At 43.8% G+C, this 25,463-nt stretch overlaps 1 protein-coding gene across 1 annotated transcript in view; it reads left to right on the top strand.

Annotated features, from left to right (window-relative positions):
* The first annotated feature begins 210 nt into the window (after nt 1-210).
* Eif2ak3 (eukaryotic translation initiation factor 2 alpha kinase 3) overlaps nt 211-25,463 on the top strand; it is a 67,659-nt gene continuing 42,406 nt past the window's right edge. Inside the window, exons 1-2 of the mRNA XM_028859420.2 lie at nt 211-747; nt 13,817-13,946. Coding sequence (XP_028715253.1) covers nt 443-747; nt 13,817-13,946 — 435 coding nt within the window. The 5' untranslated portion in view covers nt 211-442. The remainder of the gene's footprint in view (nt 748-13,816; nt 13,947-25,463) is intronic.

Consider the following 25,463-nt stretch of genomic DNA (forward strand, 5'->3'; position numbering starts at 1 on the left):
GCGCAGGCCAATCTGTTCCAGAGAAGGCATTCGGGAACTGAAAGGATTCACCAATCGGTTAAGAGGACTCTGGGGAGGGCCATTTCTCATTGGTCATCGCTTCCGGAAAAGGGCCGGGCTTCCACATGCAAAACTATAATTTAATTGGTAGGCATGATGTTGACAACCGGGAGCGCGTCCGCCTGGTTCGGAGTGGCAGGGCGCGCAGCCAATCGCAGAGCAGGAGCGCGGAACGCTCACTCAATGGGCGATGTCCGCACAAGGCTGTCACTCAGGTGGCGGTGGCTGAGACGTGGCCCGGCAGCCCTGCTGCTGCGGCGCGAAGTTGGGAGGTGGCGGTGGGGTCCGTGGCGCGCGCTCGCGGTGCTCCGAGGCTCCGAGCGGCGGGACGGGCGGGCGCCGACGGCCGGGTCTCCATGCCCGCGCGTGGGGCGGGCCGCTGATGGAGCGCGCCACCCGGCCTGGGCCGCGCGCGTTGCTGCTGCTACTGCTGCTGCTGCTGCTGCTGGGCTGCGCGGCGGGGATCGCGGCGGCCGCGCGCTCCCGCAGCCTGCCCGCGCCCACGGCGGACGCGGCGTTCGGCTTAGGGGCAGCGGCCGCCCCGACTTCGGCCGCGCGGGTGCCTGCGGTGACTACGGCCGAAGTGACCGTGGAGGACGCCGAGGCGCTGCCGGCCGCCGCTGGCGAACCTGAGTCACGCGCGACGGAGCCCGACGACGACGACGTGGAGCTGCGGCCGCGCGGCAGGTGAGAGGTTGCGGACCGGGATCCGGGTGCCTCTCGCAGGGATACGAGTGGCTGTGCACAAGCAGAAAGCCGCGACACCTTCTTCCCTCTGATCACAGTGCCTCCCCTGGTCCTGGCTGTGGGAGGGCAACAGCATCCTCAAAGGAGGATGAGGGCTGCTTGGAGAACCCAGCACCTGGCTAAGAGAGGAAAGTCCACTTCCCCGCTTTCATTGTTTTCGGGCTTAGCCATCCTCCTGGTCCCTTTTACACTCTCCTTCCCAAGTGTGTGACTCGTTTTATACTGGCGCCGTTGCGACAGCTGTTTTGAGAAAGGACTTTCGAAAGAGATGTCTACATGTATCCTTCAAATACAAGTACGTTGTGGCTCCTAGTCGAGGGCTTTTGATTTTCTGTTTCTCTAATTGAGATCTGCTGGAACACCTGCATCAGAATTGCCTGGGGGATGCTGGTTTAATAGACAGTTTTCTAGGCTCCGCCCCGGTTCCTCTGAACCAGACCTTTTCTGGGTAAGAACCTGGAATCTGTTGTGTTGAACAAGCACTCCCGACAACTCCTGAAGTTCAAGCGCTCTGGTTAGGTTCTTGTATAGGTTCTGGCGGTTCTTTGATATTTAAAGGGGGTTACCATAGTTTATTTCAGTTGTGTTTCTTAGCCTTATAAGCATACAAATTCAAGAGACAAGTTTTGAAGCAATTTTCAAAGTCTGCAAGAAATGTAAAACACTTCAGTGATTAAGTATTTTTCAGGCAACATGTGTGGAGAAAGTGGTACTATTTAACAAAAGGAATGATAAAGGAGCATTAGGTAAAGCAAGACAGGGAGAGCCAGATCTAAATTAGAAAGTATTTTAAGTTTGTAACATAGTAGTTACTATGTTATAATAAGTATCAGAACCTTACAGTGACTACTAGAAATAAGCCAAGTCCTAGAATTCACCATACACCATTTGAATGCTTACATTTATAAGGTTTTTAAGTAGTAAATAACACAATTTTCATACATTTGCAATGTATGGACTTTCCTGGATGAGTGGAGCAGCTGTGTAGAGTAAATTTACGCGAAGTAAAGTGAAATACTTTGTTTTCCTTAGAACACACACCTACAGCAGCAGGTACACTAAAGCTGATCAGCGCCCACGACTCACTGGTGATCCCAAGGTTGAGCAGGTAGCCCCTGCCCTTGGGAGGAGTGTGTAGTCCAGAGGTCAAGATGAAGCGGTGCAAATGAAGTGTCCTGGGTGATGCAAGGCTTTTGTGGTTTTCATAAGAAATTCCTGTGACCGAATGATTTGGTTCTTAAAAATGGGTAGAATTCTGATAGATAGTGGACATAAAACAGCAAGAGGCATGGGGGCTGGAAATTATGCTGAGACCATTTTCATGTGTGTGTGTGTGTGTGTGTGTGTGTGTGTGTGTGTGTGGTGTGTTTGCGCCCCCACCCTAACAACATCATCACTTGGAAACACGTTAGACCTCCAGAATCAGGTGCCACCCAACTTCCTGACCAGGCATCTGCATTGTGATAGATCACCATATGATTTATATGCACATTAGTTTGAGAAATGTCATCTTGAATGGCAGTCCTGAGCAAAAGTTATGCTAAAATATTTCTCTAGCAACGGGGTTTACTGAAACTTGAGGTGAGGATACTAAAAGAACCTTATAGCAGTTCAGTATCATATGCCATTGCATGGGACTAATACGAAAGATGGTTGAAACAGAATCTTAGTTGCGGCAAGTAAATTGATTCTTCTTCTCTTGATGGGGAGTTGGTGGCCAGAAGATGACAAGCAAACACGGAAACATCAAGAGGTTTAGGGAATCTGGGAAGGAAAGGTAAGGGGCGTTGGTATTGGTCCTGATGCCCCAGAGATGCAGGACATCCAGACTGATGCTTGGCAAGAAGGTGGAAATGAATGCCTTAAGCTAGAAGGAGGGCCGGACAGATCGCTACAGTTATAAGAAGAAGGAAGTGCTCACGCAAAAGCCCCAGGAAATGCCTTTATCTTCTAGAGAGGACAAGCACAGCTCGCTAGGGTAGAGTGTAGGCCTGAGTCTGGAAAGACTTGGTGATGAGCACAGTAGCAGTTTAAGTGGAGTAGTAATAAATTGCAGAAGGTGAGGACTACTCTCTTCCTGCCCGCTCCCTCCTTTCCTTGCTGTGGTCTCCGAGGATGGAGCCTGTGTAGACAGGTTGAAAAAGAAAAGAATAAAGATGGCTCTGTATTCGAAGTGGCTCTTCCTTACCATCCCAGCACCTGGGAACCAAAGGTAGGAGGACTGCTGTGAGTTCTGGGTTACGGAATTCAGGAAAGGGTCTGCGTGTTGGTCCAGAGCGGTCGGGAGGACCCCTTTCTTCCTACTCGGAAGCAAGAGTGAAAATAGAGGAAATGGGCTGGGAGAAGAGTGTGTGATCCCTGCCCAACGGGGCTGCACGGTGGTATGAAGTTAGCATGGTGTGAATGAGTGAGAAGCCATGGGGGCATTGGGTCAGCAGGAGATAAATATTCAAAGTTTAGTAAAAGTTTTTTTCTAAGTGCTCTTTACAAGTGAAAAACAAAATCTGTGAACATCAGTTCCATAATTATAGAACGATATCCTGTTTGTTTCAAGGGGAGGGCTGTAGTGACGAGCTGAGTTAACCAAGCGTTGATCGTTGATCGCAAACAGCTGTGAAGAACTATGGCACTTGCAGGCCAGGGGGAGGTGGGGATGAAGGTCTGTCTTTTGTCTTTTGATGCATGCATAGCTGCCGGATGGGACCTCCTGAGATTCACCCTCCCCTTTGATAGCCTTTCTTTACCCATGGCATTCCACGTGATCATTCTGCATCTCAGGCATGTGACTGCCTGGATAAAGATTCTTTTTTTTCTTCCCTAAAATGTAAGGTTTTTCAAATAGCAGTTTTCTTCTAAGCTTTAGACTAGTAAATGGTATGCCCTCCCCCACCGCACCCCCCCACACAGAAAATTGGGAAGAACACCTCAATCACACACTTAACTGTTGGATTTTATGGATACTGGCAGAGTTTGTATTACCAGCTCTAATTTTAACATGTAACGAATTGCCAAGTGTTATTGGTTCCTGCAGAGGGTTGGTTGGTTCCTGCAGGGTGTTACTTGGTTCCTGAAAAGGACTGGTCTGCAAAGTGTTACTTGGTTCCTGAAAAGGATTGGGTCTGCAGAGTGTTTCTTGGTTCCTGCAGGGGGTTGGTCATTTCACACCAAAGACGTTCTGAAGTTATAAAGAGCTGATTTGATCTTGCTTGTCATACTTATTGCGAAGTGTATTTCCTTTTGCCTTGCTTGTTCTCTCTACTTCCTAACACAAGTATTACTGAACTTGACGTTTCTTCCTGGTGTCTCTATACACCACCGTTCACCCACTAACAGAAGTGTTGGGGTTAAATGAGATAACGTCAAATACTTTGCAAATGTAAGATGATTTAATTCCTCTTTAATTTCTCTTTCCACTCTGCCTTTTCCCAGACTGGGCGGATAGGAAGTAAAGGTGTAGAAATCTGGTCTTCCTCAGATTTTCAAATTCATACGCCTAATATTTTGTTTGTTGTTTTAACCCCCCTTTAGGCCATTAATAAATAGTATGTCTGAATACTGTGTTGAACGAGAGCATTGCCAATCATGTAGGCCTGTCAGTGTTTACTTTTCCCACTCCAGACTGGAGGGTAACCAAAAGTCACATTTAAAGAAGAATTTACACGTAACTTCCCAAACAGGTTATAAGCCAAACTATACATACTTTGGGCCAGTAAATGGACTGTCTTTCCTCTCTACAATTGCCTTCAACTTAATTGATGCCTAGACTCTGAATATCTGTGACAGGGACTAGACCATTCCTTATTTGAACTCAGCTCTGTGTGTTCATTTTACAAAGGGACCTGTCTGTCAGTTGCCATGAACAGTAGTTAGAACTTGGTTCTTCAGTACCAATCACCTGGGATCTCCACCTGCTTTTTTCTTTTTCTTTTTAATGAAAGCAGCTGTTTATACATGTTATTTATACACATTGTTTTAAAACACTTTGAGGGACCCTGGGTATATATCTGTGACAGACGAATACTTAGCATGGGTGAGGCCTAGGGCTTAATGGGGAACATCAAAAGCAGGCAAGCAAGCAAACACACAAAACCTACCAAATAGGACAACAGTAACTGGTGGTAGAGGAGAATTTGTAAGGTACAGGATAAATGTAAAGGGAGGAAATTAAATATGCAGTTTTTTAAAACTCTGTTCTATTTGTGAGTAACCATTTTGAGTAAAACTGTTTCATTGTATAAATTAGAAATGTTTTTTTATTTTCCTCATGTAGCCCAGGCTGACTTTGAACTCATGATCGTCTGGCCTCCACCACCTAAATGCTGGGGCTTTTTGTTTTGTTTTTGGTTGTTTTTTAGAGTGTTACAATGAAGTCCAGAAACCTCAAGGACCCTCCAGATTCCCTAGTGCTAGGATTATAGGCATGCCCCACCATATCTTACCTGGAAAAAATGTTTTCTATCATAAAAAGGACTCTCTGTTATTCTTGTGTTACCTGTAAATTTGCTTAAGCTTAGTCAAGGTCTAGCTGATATATCAGAACAAAGCTCAGCTGACAGCTTTAGGTATTAATTGTTCTCATTTGAAGCCTGGCTGTTCTTAGGATCTGTTTAAACATAGGAGGCATGGTTGGAGGATTTACCTAGATGAGGACTAGGGCATCAAGTCCAATCAGTATTAGTTTTGTTTGTTTTGTATAAAACACGTGCTTCATATATGTTTTGGTGAAAGATCCTTGGCCCTATCAGATATACTTTACAAACTATATATATATATATATATTATATATATATACTATATATATATAGTATATATATATATAGTATATATATATATAGTTTGTAAAGTATATTCACTAGAAGAAAATAAATAGAAAATATTAAAGTAAGCAGGGTTTTCGTTTGTTTGTTTTGCGTCAGAATTTCTCTGGGTAGCCCTGGCTGTCCTGGAACTCACTCTGTAGACCAGGCTGATCATGAACTCACAGAGATCTGCCTGCCTCTGCCTTCCAAGTGCTGAGATTAAAAGCATGTGACACACCACTGGGCAGAAAGTAAACAGTTGCTAATCTGTAAACTATTCAATCCAGATAATGCTTTCTGTGACCTGCTGGGAAATCCACAGGAAGTCCAGGACTCCTTTGAAATGACTTTAAGAAGCAGTTTAGCATCTACCAGAATGCAGCAAACTTAACTGTCAGTAGATAAAGTCAGAGCCCAGGGTTCTTTAAAATCAAGGCAGAGCCAGTTAAGCCTGTGTATTCATTTGGCCTAAAGTCATTTCTGCTAAATCTGTAATCATAGTGGTTACAAGATAAATGACACCTTGATGTCATTTCTGGAAGCAAAAAAGAAAGAAAAAATTGCATATTACAGTAGCATACTAATCATTTGGGTGGATTTGGAGTTGATAGACTAACAGAGCTAGGAAGACTGTATTCCCCAGGCCTGTCCTAAGCTTATTTGTGAGTGATCCTAGGCAAGTTCCATTTCTTTGCAACTTTCTTAGCCTCTCTATTTGATGTGGATAATGTCTTTACATCATGTAATCAATTTGTGTAATAAACATTTCCTTATTTTACGAGGCTGGGCACTGCCAGGCACTGAGTAGAGAGAAGCTCAGAGTCTGGCAGAAATAACTTTGTTTACAGAATTAACTAGATTGTAGTAGATAGTCAGGCATCCTTATAATGGCATGAAGCTGAAGAAAATGGGAGTGTCACTGTCATACTATCAAATCCTTGAATATAGAAGAGTCAGGTGGAGCTGGAGATGTGTCTCAGTGGTTGAGAACACTTGCTGCTCTTGCAGAGGACCCAGGTTTGATTCCCAGCACCTATATGGTAGCTCACAGCCATCCATAACTCCAGGTGATCTGATAACCTCTTCTGACCTCCACGGGCACCAGACATACACATGGTACACATACATACATGCAGGTAAAACACTCATACACATAAAATAAAATATGTCTTTCAAACAAATGTGAAGGGCCAAAGAAAAGGCTCAGTGGATGAAATGGCTTCCATGAAGCCCAATGACTACAATTGATCTCTGGAGTCCAGATGAGGTGGCACATCTGTAATCCCAGCACTCCTGCATCAAGATGGAGGCAGAGACAGGAGAGGCACCAGGTGCTTACCTGCAGGTCAGCTAGCTCCAAAAGAAAGAGGAAGGAAAGACTTGACTCCCAAAGTTGTCTTGTGATATCCATATGTACAGGCATGTGTGTGCCCACGTGCGCCATACACACACGCACACACATGTATGCACATGCAAATAATAATAAATTAAAAATTTTTAATTTGAAAAAGAAACTCTTGGTCAGAATAGGCCACAGAATCACACAAGCAAGGGCGCAGTGGGAGTTTTACAGTGAACTTAGCACGATTTCCAAGCCTGAGTTCCCAGGTCACCGTGGACCTATATAAGGGATCTTTGAGATCCAGTGGGAATCCATGGACTATAGGTTATTTAAATAATGTAATGGAATGAGACATTTAATAAGCAAAACCCTAATTAAAAAGCCAGATGTGGTGACACATACCTGTAATCCCCGCAGCACTCAGAGGCAGAAGGACTAGATATCCAGGGCCATCCTCTGCTATATACACAGTGTATCTGAGGCTGTAAAATACCCTGTCTCAACAGACAAACAAACACAAAAGAGTGAACTTCTTTGCTTTGAGCTCCAATTATGTCAAACCTTCAATAATAATTATATTTCTTTCTTCCCAGAAACACTGAATATTTAGGCTAGTTTTAAATATTTTCTTTAAAGCTGGGGCAATGTAGGCTACCAAAATGGGTCAGCATGTGAAGGAGCTTGCTGCCAACTCTGATGCATGATCTCCGTCCCTAGAACCCATTTGGTGAAAGGAGAGAACCAACTCCTGTACATTGCCCTTTGACATCCGCAATTCAGATTATGGCACATGTATGCCCCCCCCCCCAACAAACAAAATAAATATAAAGAAAATTAATGGAGTATCAAGCACTTGGCAAATGAAATATTTGAAGACAGGGTGAAAATTGAATGAACAAAGGAAGCTTGTTGGAAGGGCTGGAACCCCTGGGGTGTGTGTGTTGTCATGGGTTGAGAGAGGTGTGAGGAGAGAGGGGATTAGCTTGGCAGCAGAGACAGAATGAGGTTAGGAAAGTACACAGGAGCTCACTTGTGAAAGCATTCTGTCCCTTACAAAGCAGTGGGCACAGCAGAAGCTAATCAGAGCTCTTCTATGGACTCAAACTCATCAGAAATGGGAAGAAATGGTCCCGAGGCCAGAAAATATGTCAGACAGGCTTTTACAATGTTTTGATGAAAATGAAAATCTGGGACCAGGGCAGGGGTAATGAAGAGACAAACTTAAGGGCAACTTTGGAAACAGAATCAGGAATACGTACGTGGCTATGATCGTAGTGTCTCAAGAGGGTGAGAGAGCAGGTGAGAGTGAGGTCTCTGATACGCGTTAGGTGGCAAAGTGAATGGGTGTAGTGTGAAGAGAGGAAGAAATTGGGTGAAAGGTTTAATTTTCTGAGTATGTCATCCTGATAAGGGGTGGAACCTACCTGCGGAGCTGTCCTGAAAGGGATGGTGAACCGCAAAGCTTTCCAGGAAGAGCATGCAGTACAAACAGAAAGTGCCTGCTAGGAAGAGATGGAGAGCTATGGGAATGACAGGCGAGAGTCTGTCGGAGGCAGAGGCCTCTGTGGGAGGAAAGGTTTGGAATGGTGCTTGCTGGGAATCCCAGACAGATGCGCTGCTGCACTAAGGAGCTAGGGCTACCAGAAGCGATTAGAGATCGTGTTCTAGCGAGTCGTGAATTCTTTGCCTCCTCGGTTACAAATCGGTTGGCAGAACTGATCTTAGCTTGTAATTCATCCTGGATGTCACGATACATTGTCTTGTGAGCCTTTAATAGTTTGTGATCGCTTTATATGACCGGGCAGTTTGTGTTAGATTGAGCGAAGTGAAACAGCTCTATTTTACCTTTTAAAAAACGAGGCAAGGGGCTGGGAGATGGCCCAGTGGATAAGACACCAGCTGCTCAGCAGGTGTGAAGCCTAGAACCGTGCTCCTCCCTCTCCCACCCTCAGCAAGCTGGCAAACGAGACTAGAGGGAATTGGCAAGCTCTGGGTTCCAAAAGAGATTCTGTCTCCATCAGTGAAGTAGAGGGGCAGGAAAAATGGTTCAGCATTCAAGAGTATTTGCTTCTCGTCCAGAGGACCCGAATTTGGTTCCCAGCACCTACGTCAGGCAGCTCACAATTGCCTATATAACTCCAGCTCCAGGGGCGCCAACGCCTTTTGGCTCCACAGGCACCCACAAACATGACCTACACATGCAAAACATACAGATGTACATACTACACACCAAAAAATATACCCAGGGGAGGCATGGGTTTCTTCTCTATGTATCCTTGGCTGGCCTGGAACTCACTATATAGACCAGTCTGGCCTGGAACTCAACAGAAATCGGCCTGCCTCCCGAGTGCTGGGATTAAAGGCATGCGCCACCAAGCCCAGCTAAAAATAAATCTTGTTCAAAAAAAAAAAAAAAAAAAAAAACTTTAAATAAAATGAGCACAACTGAGGAAGACACCAGCTTTAGGCATGAAACACATATACATTGCAAAATAAATGCATAAATAAAGATTATAAAAAGCTCAACTGAGTGAAACGTTGAGGAGAATAAAGGCAGAGCCATGGAGGTGTGTCCAGGTCTGACTTCCAGGCCCTACCTGTGAATTCTTTGGTTCTTGAATAAGTTAAAGGGTTTTCATCTTGTTTGAAATAGTGCATTCATGGGGAGATAAATTCCTTTCTGTCCCCCCTCTTTTCATCTCTCTGTTCTGATGCCTGTGTCACCTCAGTCCTTTATTGTCCCTGCATTCAGCTGGAGCTCTTTCGCAAGAGTCTGGCGACTTGCTGCTTTCCCGGTCCATGGCAGTGAGCATCCATCTTGACTGTAAATTAGATGATCTCCGGAACCTCGTGTCTGCATTGTCCCGGTGCTGCTGCTCAGTTCCAGCTATGGCAGAAGGGATCCCTCCCTTTAGAACACGTGCTATAGGAAGGAGTCAAAGTGCATGCCACTAGTATTACTGCCAACTTGTCATACACCCTACCCCATAACACGAGAGGCAGAGGATTTTATAGGGTTTGTTTTTTTTTTTTTTAACACTCGTCAGAGCGCTCAGGAGGTGGGGGGTGAGAATCTCTTGACCTCCAGAGTTCCAGACCAGCTCCAGCAACAGGTAGAAAGCTTAAAAGGAATTGAGCTGGTCTTTTCCTTTGATTTGTAAACTAAAGTTATGTGGTGAAATTTTTATTTTCACAAATAAGATAAAGGGTTACCACTTTAAAATTCAAAATAAGAAAATTAATGCATAATTTGGTAATTACATTTATGTGTTGTTTTCTTTTTTAGACAGGGTTTTACTCTGTAGTCCAGGCTGGCATTAAACTTGGTGTGTTGCCCAGACTGGCTGGCTGGAGATCCTTCTGTCTCCTGAGTGCTGAGATCACAGGGTATACCACAACACCTCACAAATTGTGCTTAGAGAGATTTCAAATGAGTTTATATTAACTTATTTCCCTGATTAACTTATGGTTTTACTTTGTGCATATTGTACATCAAATGCAATGCAAGGAGTGAAATTGTACCTTATATTCCTAACCAGGAACATACTGATTTATGCATAGTTGGAATTTGTGTGGCTTTTAAGAAGATGTAAGTTTTTATTTATTTATTATTTATTTGTTTGTTTTTGTGTGTATGTGCTCCTGCAGTGTGTGCTTGCGCACACACATTTGAAGATTAGTGGACAACCTTCAGGAGTTAACTCTCCCTGGCTACCGAATGGGGTCAAGAACTCAAACTTAGGATGCTGGGCTCGGCATCAAGCACCTTACCAGCTGAGCCCTTGCCCTTACCCTCATGCCTGACTCTTGCACGGTCTTCAAAGCAGGCAAATAAGCCCTGTGAATTCCTAGTATTTAACTAGGAATTGAAGCCAGCTCAGGTAAAACCAGTGTTCAACTCTTTCATCTAATGTGACAGTTACAGTCTGCTGGTACCAGGGGTGTATGTCCAATGCAAAAAAGATAACAGTAAGAAAAATCATTTGAGGGGTTCTCAGGGTAGTCTTGACTTTGGCTATGTCAACTTTGATATACAAAGAAGCCTGTTAGGGCACTGCATTATAGTATTCAGACATGTGTGTCCAGACCTCAGGGGAGAGGCCTAGAGCCAGAGATAAAAGTTTTGGAGTTGCCAGCACAGAAGTGTGTTTAAAATCTTGAGACTGGCTGAGATCACCCAACTAGTTAAACATAGGGAAGACTATTGTAAGAGGCAAGAAAGATGAAGAGGAACCAGAAAATGGAACTGAGAAAGATCAGAGAATTGAGTGAAAAAATAATTTTTTTATATCTTTTATTTTTCAAAATTATAATATGATTACATAATCTCCCATAGTCCCTTTCCTCTCTTCAGTCATTCCTCTCCCCCCCCCCCTCAAAGTGCGAGGGGTTGGCGGAGCTCGTTTCCCTGGGAAGACTTTCTCCCACTCCCAGTATTCCCCAGTTGCTGATTGTTTTTTATTTAGGGTTGAGCCCTCCGAGCTTCGCCTTCCAAGTTACCATGTCAGTTGGTGTCGTTATTGTCCAGGTCTTCTTTAGACAGCTGTGTTGATGAGCATTCAGGGATGTAGCTTCTCTGACATTTCTAGGAGATACAATCTCACAGCAAACTTCCTGTTCCTCTAATTCTTACAGTCTTTTTTCCACTTCCTCTTCTGAAATGATCCCTGAGCCTTAGGAGGAGTTATATTGAGATGTAGTGATTGGGGCTGGGTACCACATGATCTCTTGGTCTCTTGTCCTCTGCATTTTAATTGGCTGTGGTTTTCTGCAATAGTTGCTGTCTGTTATGTGTGGCGAGGAATTAGGAAAATATCCAAGAATGGTGTCACATGCTTTTAGTGCCAGTACTCGGGAAGCAGAAGCAGTAGACCTCTGTGTTCGAGACCAGCCTAGTCTACATAATGACTTCCAGGACAGCTAGGGCTATAAGGGTTTCCAGGGCTTAGAGAGACCCTGCCTCTGGAAGAAAAAAAAAAAAAAAAAGAATGAATCCATAAATCAGGAAAGTGGTATCTCAGAAGCCACATAAAGAGTATGTTTCACAAAGTGCAGGAGTGATAGTTGGCCCTGAGTATTTGTCATTGTGAAGGTCAACAGTGACTCCAGAGAGAACTGCTTTGATACTATGGGAGTTTTGTTGTAGGAAAGACACAAGAAAGGGATTAGAGGCTAGAAATAAGAGTGGTTTGTTTGGTAGTTGGACTTTTGGGTTTTTTTTTAAGAGTGGGCTATGAGACAGGGTCTTTCACTGTAGTCCAAGTTAGCCTTAAGCTCTTAATTTTCCTACCTCAGCCTCCCAGATGCTGGGAACATAGGCATATCCACTAGGCCTAGCTGGTTCTGATTTTAAGTTGGGAATTATAGGAGATTTGAATCCTCATCTTGTGTATTCAGGCTGCCATAATAAAGTCCCGTAGACTGGGAGGCTAGAAACAACAGAAATGTTTTTTTCACAGTGTGGATAAGAGAGATGGAGGGTTGTAGGATCAGCGACTTATACCTTCTCATGGAGTCAGAGGTTTGTTGGAGTCAAAGAAGAAGAAGCAAACTGCTGTGGATATCGCTCTATATAAATAAAACACTGGCCAGTGACCAGGCAGGAAGTATAGGCGGGACAAGGAGAGAGGAGAATTGAGGGAACAGGAAGAAGGAGGGAGAGACACAGCCAGCCACCACCAGGATAAGCAGCATGTAAAGATGCTGGTAAGCCACGAGCCACGTGGCAAGGTATAGAGTTATAATAATGGGTTAATTTAAGATATAAGAACAGTTAACAAGAAGCCTGCCACGGCCATACAGCTTATAGTAATATAAGCGTCTGAGTGATTATTTTATACGTGGGTTGTGAGACGGCGGGGCTTGGTAGAATCTGGAGAGAAGCCCTCCAGCAACAGCAAGCAGGAAAGAAAAGCCTTGGTGGCTGAAGTGCGATGCTTGAAATGAAGTCCTGATGGAGTCGAGGGCCTGACAGGAGAGGCCGATACAAGGTAGACACAGTAAAAACCCAGAGAACTGAGGAAAAGTCATGTGAGTTAGTGACAGTCACCAGCAACTAAACTCTTCCAGGAATAAGCTGGTGACCTATGAAAGGGTCAGCACAGGACCATTAGGAGGGTTGATGGATGGAACGGCCTGATCCCAAGAATTTTGAGGGAGACGAGGAAGGAAATGGGCCAGAAGTAGCAAGGAGATGAAAGACCTAGTAGTCAAGAGTCACAGTAGGAGAATGTTCTCCCTTCCTTGGGGAAGTAGTGTTCTTAGGGAATGTTCTAGGAAAGCAAGCAGCAGAGTGAGAATTTGGGGAGGGGGCTGAGAGTGAAGGTTAGGGAGAGGGCCGGGTCGGAGCTTATTCAGGTAAGTGCTTGCTGCAGAAGCACGAGGGCCCAGGTAGAAGCTGGGTTGGTGGTACACTACTATAATTCCAGCCCTGGGGAAGCAGAGACAGGAAGACCCCCGGGCTCCAACCTACACATGTGTGCACACATACACATGCACACACACACATGCACACACACAAGAAAGTTTGCAGAGGAATGTGTTGCAAAGGAGTGGATCTCAGGAGGTGAGGAAAGAGCAGGAGAGGACACAGCCAGAATGTTGAGAATGATGAGGTGATGGAAGGTGATGAGGATATGGAAGGAGGGGAGACGAGGGCTCTTCATCAGAGGCTTGAGCAGATAAAGGGTGTGGTGAAGTTAGTAGTCTTGCTCTAGAGACAGATAGGTGGCAAGACCTTAAAGGTTGAGGGGCAGTGGTCTCCCCTCTTTTCTTTCTGATGGGACGAACTTTCTTTCAAGTGATTGAATAAGTGCACATTGTCTTAGATTGCTTTCCAAATTTTTTTCTATTTGTTTTTCATTTGCAGATCCTTAGTAATTATCAGCACTTTAGATGGAAGAATTGCTGCATTGGACGCTGAGAATCATGGGAAAAAGCAGTGGGATTTGGATGTGGGATCTGGTTCCTTGGTTTCATCTAGCCTCAGCAAGCCGGAGGTAAGAAAACTCAAGTTCTGAGAATCGCTGCTGTGTCTTCTTGTGAAGCTTGACCTCGGAGCCTTTGCCTGGGTTGGAGATGTCAAGCATCACTTCACGTTTCTGTAAAATGGGGTGGATGGTAGCACCCGCTTCTTAGGATTGCTGCAGGCATTACATGTGTTAATCACATAAGTAACCAAGAAGCCATGTCTGCTATATCCAGATAGCACATTACCTGGTTGATGACGTGGTCATCTTTTCGTATTATCATCATAGGATCCCCAAGAAGGAGCAATAATTAAGATTTTCTGGTTAGAAATCCATGCTGCAGAACCCTATGCTTTGTTATTCTCTAAATTTTTTCTTAAGTATTGTAAATCCTAATTGTTTTTTGTATGGCCCAAACCAGGTCACTTAAATATATATATATATATAAATTATGGTAATTATATATAAAATAATATCTATTATTAGAGTGGAGGAGGTGGAGGAGAGAAGGCCCAGGCACACAGGCACACACATCCAATATTGCACATACGGAGGTTGTAGGTCAACTTGATGCACTCAGTTCTCTCCTTCCACTGTGGGTTCCAGGGACTGAACTCCAGTCATCAGGCCTGTGTGGCAGGAGCCATCTCACCAGCCCTAAGTACACTATGTTTCATCTAATTCTATTTATCACAGAAAATTTGTGCTTCCTGGTTCTGAGCTCTGGGATGTAGAGAGCAACAAACATTCAGACCCGTGCTTCAGCTCCACCCCTTGGCAGGTTTGTTCCCCGTCGGTGAGGAACTGCCCATCTTGGGGTGGTGCCGTGGGGAGGAGTGGAGGAGAGAAGCTTACTTTCCAGTATTTAATCTTGACTCTGGGCTGTCTCCTGAGCTCTAGTCTGTTGTCTTAAGCCATTTTAAGTAAGTCCATCTTGAGAGCCGCGGGAGCAGACCTGCAGTCAGTCGCCTGCTGAATGCCCTCAGTCTCCTCCCACATCTAGTCATTGCTAACTGTGGACACCCCCACAGTCTTACTGTCATTGGTGGAGCTCCGGGATGGGAACACTGCTGCCAACCTCCTTTCTGTACCCGCACTTCCCGAGTGTTCCAGTAAACCCAGCCTGGATCGTTTCTGCGGCTCTGAGGAGGGGACTTAAGGAAACAGTCTTGCAGAGTCTCTACATCTCCTGTGCGCTAGACTTTGGGCAAGCAGTGTGTATTATGCTTTTGTATTTGTCAAACTGTATGCTGACGCATGTTTTGGGATTCGTGAGCTTCTGTTGTTAAGAATTACTGGTGTGAATAGCAAGTTCATTGTCTTTAACCTGAAGTCAGATTTTAGGAATGGTATTCAGATGTTTATTTGTGCTCTCTCTTGTGGGATTTTCCTTATTTTTAAACTAGACGTGAAGATGATCAGCAAAATGAGATTATAAGCCATTTCTATCTGAGATCATTTCAGTATGTTGTAGTGATTAAGAGCATGTGTGTATTTGCAAACTGAAAATCCGCACACAGCAATGGGTGGGCTGCATGGCATGACCAAGTAGAATGTGAACAGCTGTACTAACCAAAGTCCTGACAGCTATGAACAGGAGTCCAGGGTCATCCTCAGCTGCATAGCAAGTTTAAGGTTGGCCTGGGTTGTCCTGGCCTTCCACCCCACCCCACGCAAAGACAAAAAAAAAAGCTCAGTAGATACTTTTCATGCAAGAAGAAAAAAAATCCATGGTTCAGTGGGTAAAGTTGCTAATCTTCCAAGCCTGAATACCTGAGTTCGAAGCCTGGGCCCACATGATGGAAGAGAAGAATTAACTCCCAAAGGTTGTCCTCTGACTTCCACATTGGCTGTGCCTCACCCATGCACAAGTAAATAAATCAATTAATTAATAAATATAATTCATTTTTAAGTGTCCAGAGGGTGTTAGATCCCTTGGAGCTTGAGTAGCAAGAGGTTGTGAGCTACTCTGTGGGTGCTGGGATCTGAACTCAGGATCTGAACTCAATAACAGAAAGTTCTCTTATTGCTGAGCCATCTCTCCAGCCTCCCAAAAAATTAAAGTGTGTGTGGGGAGCTGAGACCTCTTTACATTATCTCATTTTTAATTTTCTACTGTATAAGAAAAAAAATCTAAAGGCATTGATCATTTGTGACAACATGATAGCTTAAGATATAGATATTTTAATGTTATTCTCAGCATCATAATGTATACTTGGTGTTCCTTATAGTAACCCTCCTGATGTTGCTAAGTCAATCTACTTTATAAAATGTTGAAAATCAAATCTTAGAGCTGTGATTTCCTTGAAGTTGCAGTCCTACTGTGTGATAAAGACTTCCCAGCTGTACTTTGTGTATCTGCTCTGGAGCCTTTTCCATGTTTGTATGTACACTTCCTGTATAGACGCAGGCTGTTCATAAAATATGGCAAGTCTCAAACTATTGGTCTGACGAGCCTTCTACATTTATTTTGAAATTCTTTATTACATTTTTTTATTCATTATGTGTATTGTGAAGGGCATACATACCACAGTGCAAGTGTGGAGATTGGGGGACAGCTTTCGGAACTTGGTTCTCTCCTTCTACCATATGGGTCCCAGGCACCAAATGAGGTTGGCAGGCTTGTAGACAAGGGCTGCCACTCTTTGAGACCCGAGTTCTTAAGTTTTATTAAGGGAGCCAAGGAGCATGTTTCTTTTATATTTGTCTGCCTTAGTCAGTATTCTACTGCTGTGAAGAGACACCATGACCATGGCAACTCTTTTAAAAGGATGACAGTTAATTGGGGCTGTCTTACAGTCTGGGATATCTAGTCCATTGTCATCATGGCAGGAAGCATGGTAACACACAGGCAGACATGGTGGAGAGGTAGCTGAGAATTCTCCATCTAGATTGGCAGACTGTAGGAAGAGAGAGAGAGACACTGGGACTGGCTTGAGCATTTAAAAACCCCAAAGCCCACCCCCACAGTGACATACTTCCTCCAACAAGGCCACACCCACTCCAACAAAGCCACACTTCCTAATCTTTATCAAGTAGCTCTACTTCCTAATGACCAACTATTCAAATCTATGAGCCCATAAGGGCCATTGCTATTCAAATCACCTATCTGTATGTCTGTCTATCTATCTACCTACCTACTTCACTGAAACAGAGTCTTACTATAAGCCCAGGATAGTCTTGTATTCCTTATCCTTCTGCTTCAGCCTTCTGAGTGCTGGAATTACAGGCATGTACCATCACACCCAGCTACATACCTATATTTGTAACATTAAAAATTAAAATAAATTGTTCAGGTGCCTGGATCTCTGAGTTTTAGGCCAGCCTGGGCTACAAATTGAGTTTCCGGAAAGCCAGAGCTATACAGAGAGACCCTTTATTAAAGCAAAACAAGGGGAGAGGAGGAGAAGGAGAGGGAGAAAGGGAGAAAGAAAGAGAATTTCCAAAAGACTTACTAATTAATAATAAACCTAGTACATGATAGCATTACATGTTATCAAGATAAAAGAGGCACCCTTTTTACACATTTGCAGATCTCTTTAATTTTCAGTTTAGTAGAAGACAACTAGATTTTTATATCTGCTTCTTTATTAAATATATTGCATTGTTGTCAGGCATGGTAGCTAATGACTGTAGTTCCAGCACCAGGAGATGGAAGCTAGCCTTGGCTACATTGTGACTTCAGGGCCAGCCTGAAATACATGAGACCCATCTCAGAAAAACAAAACGAACAAACAAAAATTATATTGCATTTTTTGGTTCAGTTATATGAAGAAAAGTCAACCCCACACATAGGTTGTTGGAGAAGGGAGGAATATTTTAGTGGCCTTTTGCTTTGTTTTGGCACTGCCCCCAAACAAATGTAAGTTTCTGAAAGAGTCTGAAACCAAAGCAATTAACATTTTCTAAATGTTTTTATTTATTGTTGGGTTTTTATTTTGTTTTCTTTGTGTAAGGGGTTCACCATGTGGCCCTGGCTGGTCTGGAACTTGCTGTGTAGACCTGCTGGCCTCAAACTCACAGAGATCTGCCTCCTTTTGCCTCTCGAGTGCTAGGATTAAAGGTGTGCATCACTCTGACCTTATTTTTATTTATGTGTCTATGTGTGCCTGCTTGTGTTCCTCATTTGTGCAGCACTCACAGAGACCAGAGAGAGTGTTGGATCCCTTGGAACTGGGTTGTGAGCCATTGAGTGTGGGTGCTGGGAACTGACCCCAGTCCTCTGCAAGAACAGCAAGAGCTCTCAATGGCTGAGCCATGTCACCAGCTCCAGCAATGAACATTTTATACTCTGTTGCCTTAGCCATCTTGCCTTTTACTCTAACATCATGGTTTTCTGACTTCACTAGGAAATATTGACTCATTGAGTTATTATTAATACATAGTACATTGGAAAAAAATTCAAATTGTCACTAACATCACTGATTTAATCAGAGGTGGTTGGGTTGGTTTGACTTGGGTTTTTGGTGTTGGGAGTTGAGGGCTTCCTGCACACTAAGCTAGCCTGCCCCTGTGTTGCCCACACAGCCCTTAAACGTCCCCCTAAGTACCAGAGAACTGCAGGGTTTCTCCTGTGGATACAGCCTACCTAGTTTTCTGATTTTCACTTGCAAACTTGAATTTCATCACAAATACTGTTAGTTGTTTTCTTTGAAGAGAAAAGCCTACTTTGTTCTTTTGGAGGAAATGTCTAGAATATACTCTCGTTGCTATTGTTGGTTTCAGTTGATTGTTGAACAAAATGAAGCTGTTTAAACAGAACAAATAATTTAGTACACACAAGTGATGCTCCCGAGACAGGTTTCCGACACACTTAAGATGTGCACAAGTGCTTGACACACTTCCTAGTTAGTGACAAGACCAGGAGGAAGATAGTCCTGAGGGTCAAGATTTAATAAAATTCATCCTGTTTGTAGCTTCAGATGTTTTTCTCTGTGTGTCTCTTTCTGTCTTCCTCTCTATCTCTGTCTATCTCTGTCTGTCTATCTCTGTATCTCCCCCCCCACATTCTTTTTCCTTCCTCCTCTCCCTTGCCCCCACCCCCACCTTCTTTCAACAAAGTCTTGGAGAGCCCAGGCTTTCCTAGAAATCACAATCCTCCTGCTTCAGCTCCTGAATGTTGCGTTTACAGGCATTCACCACAGTCTCTGGCAAGCATCTTAGTGCTAAGGATTAAATGTGCTCTACCACTGGGCTTTATCTCCATCAAGAACAGTTTGGTTGGTTGGTTGGTTGGTTTTGGTTTTTTTGAAACAAGGTCTCACTATGTAGACCAGTCTGGCCCTGAACTCTCAGAGGCACCTGCCTCTACCAAGAACATTCTTAAGCTGGACATTGTGCCACCCTCCTGTAATCCTGTAATTTAAGAGGCACAGGCAGGAGGATCACTACAAGTTCAAGGCTAGCATAGTCTTGAAGCCAGCCAGGGCTATATAGGGAGACCCTGCCTCAAAAATCCCGAGGAAAAACAAAAATAAAGTTTCTGTTGCTCAGAGTGTGCAGCAGAGAGGAACACAAGACCTGTTCAGCACTCGGAGTGCCAGCATGTGTTGCTCTTACACATTCAGAACAGTAGCAGCAGTACAGGAGCAGTCACACCTGATTTTGAAATCTATTTGACCTTCTGCAAAAAAAAAATCACAGACCATCCTTTAAGGGTTGCTAACTTAGTCGACGTTAGAAATATTATAAGGACATTTGAGATTATAAACATTTTCCAAGAGACAGTAATACACTATGAGTTGGATCCATCTGTCACTCATACTAGCAGTTATGTTCAGAAGTTGGACAAGGGCTGGGTGTGGTAGTGGGTACCTTTAATCCTAGAACTGGGGAGGCAGAGGCACTTGGATCTCTTTGAGTTTAAGGTCAGCATGGTCTATATAGTGAGTTCCAGCCAAGGCTACATGTATAGTAAGATTCTGTCTTTAAGAAAAAAAAAAAAAAAAAGGTTAGACAAAATACTACTACAAAAATACCCTGAACTACAGGTCACAAATTTTCCAAGAACGTCTGGAGCAATGTTTTATGAAGACCCTAGTCTTCCTAGTGGCTATTATTTCCTACTTTAAATACAGTGTTCAATGGGCAGCCATCATGTAAAAGGAGGGCTATTGCAATGGGCAGGAAGAATACAGCAGGTATCTCCCCAGTGACAATAAACAGATGTGTGGCTCCACCTGGGTCCTCCTGTGCTGGATGCTTGGTTTCTCTCAGCTTTCATATATAGATGCAGCAAGTTTAACTCCCAAGACCTGAGTTGCTGTCCGTGCAGCAGCTATTAAATATTAAAGATCCTCTTTGTTTGCTAAGGTGGACGGGAAAGGACCAGGTAGACTGGTCACTCCAGCTCTTATTGATTGAAGAATTGATTGTGGATCACATGTACATGGACTAGAAATTGAAGCTTTTTTTAGAGTTTGTGGTATTGTGGGGGAGGGACCAGAACATGGGACTTTCTGTATTAGTCGGGGAAGTTCCTTCAGTTTGCTGTATGCAGCCAGACACAGTGGTACACACCTGTAGTCTCTGAGTCCCAGAGACTAAGGCAGGAGAATAATGATTTCTACACCAGCCTGGGTCATACAGTGAGAATCTGTCTCAAAAGACACGGACAAAGCCGGGCACGTGGTTGTGCTTTCAACCCCAGCACTTGGGGCGGAGATGGGGGTGGGGGGTGTAAAAGAATTCAAGGTTATCCTTGGCTATGTAGTGACTTCAAGGCCAGCTTGGATTACACGAAACCTTGTCTCAAAAATAAACAGAGACAAGAAAGAAGTTTATATAAGCTGGCAGGGTAAAGTGCTTGCTGCATACGTATGAGGACTTAAGTTGGGATCACCCAACACCCGGTTGATAGCTGAGTGTAATGATAAAAATCTTATAATCCCAGGGCTGGGGGAGTGAAGACTGGAAGATCCTGAGACTTTCTGGTTAGCTACTCTCGCTGAATCCGTGAACTGTCTCAAACAGGAGGTACACAGTGATGGAAGAAGATACTCAAGGTTGACCTCTGGCCTCCATTTATACGTGCACACAGATGTGTACCTCCCCCCCCCCCGAACACCCTAAGTACATACATGCATATAACCCGTATGTACACACACTATTTTTTTTTTATTAAAAGTATACATTCATTACACATTATCACACTAGGTTCAGGTCTCGTTGCATCCTGGCTTGTTCTGATGTCATGAACTCTTTCTGTTCTAAAAGGGTCTATAAACTAGTGTGTTGTTTTCTCGTTTGGTGTGTTTAGTGTGTCGCTTTGTGTTTTGACCATGTCTGTGAAATCTCATGTATACAGGGAGAGTGATAGCTCCATTAGGAACAAATATTTTGTATGATATTTAAAGATTGCACGTGGCAGGAAGGCTGAGGTGTCTTGGGACACACATCTCCTTTACCACTCCTTCCTGTTTACAAGGCACCTACAAAACTTCCTCAAAAGAATCGTCAGACGAAACCACGCTGCGACTGCGCCTCCGAATGTGTGTTAAGATGACTAGGGAACCTGGGTCCACTCTGAGCCTTAGCGGATCACTTTCCCTAGGTAATGACCCCACTGTCATTTGGACAGCCAGTAGCTAAGACTTGTGTTTTAAATTTTCAGAAGGACCTCCTAATGTGAAGTCTGATTTGCTTTTTCTCTGGTAATCTAAATACAGGCTCAACCTTGAGAAAGTGTGGATATTTGGCTATGGTTCCTCACTGATTGCCTTAAAATTTTATTTAATAAATAACAATTTGTTCTGTAGTGGGGTTTTTTTGTTTTTTGTTTGTTTGTTTGTTTGTTTGTTTGTTTGAGGTCTCTGGGCACCTTTGGGCCACACTTAAATCTGAATAGACTAGAGCTGTCAAGGTGGCTCAGTCCTTTACCAACTGCTCAGCCCGAGGACCTGACTTTGATCTAAACCTATATAGTGAGAAGAGAGAACCTCAAGTTGTCCTCTGACTTCCACCACCCTCATACCATGGCATGTGCATGCACACACGAACACACACACACACACACACACACACACACACACACACACATTAAATGAATGTAAGTAAAAAACAAAATCTCAGTTGATGGGCTAGCATGGTGGCACACAGTTTTCTTCATTCCCAGCACTCAGGAAACAGAAGCAAATAAGAAATCTGTGAGTTCAAAGCCAGCCTGGTCTACATAGTGAATTCCAAGCCACCAGCTAGGGCTACAAAGTGAGACCCTGTCTTAATCAACCAACCAACCAAATAAATAAATTTCAATAGACTAAATGTTTTTGAGCTCTTATTTCTCTGTGGCTTGGGTCACTTTATAAATACACAGGCAATCTTTATTTTTATTTAGGATGCCTTTATGAAGAGCATTCCAAGTGTGTCTATTATGCAGCTAACTTGTACTCAGATGGCTACTTTTATCTTTCTATTACTTAGACTATAGATACATCATATTGTTTTCTGTTTTTGCACTGTGCCCCCATTTCCTCCTAAAAAGAGCAAACAACTCTATTGTTAGTCTATACTAAGTTAGGATTCAGAGTTTTATTTTATTTTAAGCATGGTTTTCCCTAGGAGATGAGCCTTTCTGTTTCAGACAGGGACAGGTGCCTAAGCAGACAGGTGCCTAAGCAGACAGGGACCTAAGCAGACAGGTACCTAAGCAGACAGGTGCCTAAGCAGACAGGGACCTAAGCAGACAGGGACCTAAGCAGACAGGGACCTAAGCTCGTGGGGAACAGAGGGTATTTCACCAACTTGCCTTCACTCTGGCTAGCACAGGGGCTTCCTGCCTCTGCCATCACAGTACCAGGATTACGGGCGTGCACCACCACACTGGTTTGGTGGAATACCTTTGAAAAGATGTATGTGGAGCGGGCATGGTGGCAGACATCTATATTCCATGCTCTTGATAATCCCAGCACTTAGGAAGCTGAGGCAGGATTATGAGTTTGAAGCCAGCATAGGCTACATACATGATTGAGATCCAATCACAAACATAGGAAAGCAAGTGTATATGCACGCCCACACAAATAGTGCACCTTTCATAGTTACTAATTATGATTTGTTCACAAAGCATTCAGAGAAACTAAATATTATTTTATTAGAACTCATGGGTGGGGCACGTCTGTTATCTCAGAATTTGGTTTAAGATCAACCTGGACTGAAAAGGGAGACACTGTCTTAACCCCTACCCCATTTCCCCTCAAAAACAGAAGACAAGCTGAACTCTCTCTTTTCTATGTAATGCTGGAGATTGAACGTAGGCCTTATGCTAGCCAGCTTTCTGTCAACCTGATACAAACCTAGATGCATCTGAGAAGTGGGAACCACAATTGCGAAAATGCCTCCTTAAGACTGGTCTATAGGCAAACCTGTAGGCATTTTCTTAGTCAGTGATTGATATGGGAGGGCGCGGCCCATTGTGGGTGGAGCCACCTCTAAGCAAGTGGTCCTGGGTATGTAAGAAAGCAGGCTGAGCAAGCCAGTAAACAACGTTCCTGTGTCCTCTGCTTCAGCCCTGCCTCCATGGTCCATCAGTGATGGATTATGACCTGAGAGTTGGAAGCTGAAATAAACTTCTCCGAGTTGCTTTTGATAATGGTGATTCATCACAGCAATGGAGAAATAACTAAGATAAGTCTTATGAACTCTACTTCTGTCCACAGTAGGCAAGAGCTCCACTACTGAGTCCTCAGCAGTCTCCGAAAGGTTGCCTGATTTAGGGCTAGGGAGAGAGCTCAACAGTTAAGAACACTGGCTGCTCTTGCAGAGGGACCCAGGGTTGGTTCCTAGCACCCACATAGCAGCTCACAGTCATTTGTAACTCTCGTTCCAGGATATCTGTCACCCTCTTCCGGTTTCCATGGGCACCAGGCACACATAACATACATGCAAATACTCATAAAATAAAAATAAACAAATCTTTGAAGATTGTCTAATTCATTCTAAAAGCTGTTCAAGTTCTTTAAAAAGATTGATTGATTGAGTGAGTGTGTGTGTGTGTATGTGTGTGTGTGTGTATGTGAGAGAGAGGCAGACAGAAAGACGCGCGCGCGCGCACACGCACACACACACACACACACAACAGACGCACAGACACAGGATCTCACTATGCTGGCCTGGAACATAGTATTCCAGGCTGTCTGCCGCCTCTGAATTCTTCCTTTCTCAGTCTTCTGAATGCTGGGCTTACAAGCGTGCACCTGTGTGCCTGACCCACATTTCTTTTGATTTGAATATTAAAAGATGCTTTTTGAATAACTAAGTCATCAGCTATGAAGTCCATTTTGAAGAGTGACTGTCAATTATGCAGCAAGCCAATATCTAAGTGCTTAATTGCTTTTAATTATAGAAATGAAACTGTTTTGATGTCATTTTTATTAAGCCCTCAGTGTGGCTGAAAGCAATTCTGTGAACTAAACTAATTTATTCTAGCACGCATGCTGCCAAATGAGAAATTGAGATTACCCCACAGTTATCGTTTAGAAAATGGGCTCTTCCTGTGCATTGTTTTTCTATTCTATAAGTGTTGATTAGTTAGGAAGACAGAGATGGTTATTAAAATGACTGTTCTTTCATCAAGCGTGAGACAGGTATGCTGAAATAGATAATGTAGTCATTTTCTTTGTGACATTTTACAGGTCTGTTCTTGAGATTAATTCACAGTTTTGAAGATAATAAATACCAAATCATTTCTAGAGTGTTTTATCTTCTACATTTTAATTTTTTAGGTAGAATGTGTGTGTGTGTGTGTGTGTGTGTGTGTGATGTGGGGGAGGTCACACGTGCCACAGCAGTAGTGTGGAGGTGGAGTCAGTTCCCACCTTTCACTTTTACATGAGTTCCAGTCTTGAATTCTGATTGTTGGACGTGCAGGACAGTTGTTTCCCCACGAGCCATCCCCTGGGCTCCTTCTCTACATTTTCTTCTGAGCAGGTAACTTTCAACTGTGCTAACAACTGGATGTGCCCCAGAAACCCTCAGCCCCTTCTGTAGGAACTTCAGCTCTTGTTAGCCGTGACGCACCACCCCCTCACCCCCATCTATGAGGCATAATCCCAAGGGATTCCTTAGCAGTCTTTTTTTATTTCACCATCATAGTGATTTTGGCATTTAAAGGGAAATAAAGACAGTATTTTTATAATACAATAATGGCGGACCTTCTATTTACTTGTTTGTTTGTTTGTTTGTTTGTTTGTTTTGGTTTTTCGATGCAGGGTTTCTCTGTGACAACAGCCCTAGTTGTCCTGGAACTCACTCTGTAGACCAGGCTGGCCTCAAACTGAGAGATCTGCCTGCCTCTGCTTCCCAAGTGCTGGGATTAAAGGCGTGCACCATCACCGTAAGCTTGGGGCCTCCTTTTATTTAAGTCACAAGTAATAAAGTAGTACAGTCAGTTGTTCATCTGGTAGTGTAATCAGTGGTTCATTTTGGTTAAGTAAGAGTTGCCATTTTTGGTTGAGGATATAACTCAGTTGGTAGAGTGCACAAATCCCTGGGTTCGGTCACCACCTCTGCATAAACACATGTGGTGGGACAGGCCTGTGATCCCAGCAGCCT

Source organism: Peromyscus leucopus, chromosome 3 (assembly GCF_004664715.2).
Source record: "Peromyscus leucopus breed LL Stock chromosome 3, UCI_PerLeu_2.1, whole genome shotgun sequence".
Taxonomy (NCBI): Eukaryota; Metazoa; Chordata; class Mammalia; order Rodentia; family Cricetidae; genus Peromyscus; species Peromyscus leucopus.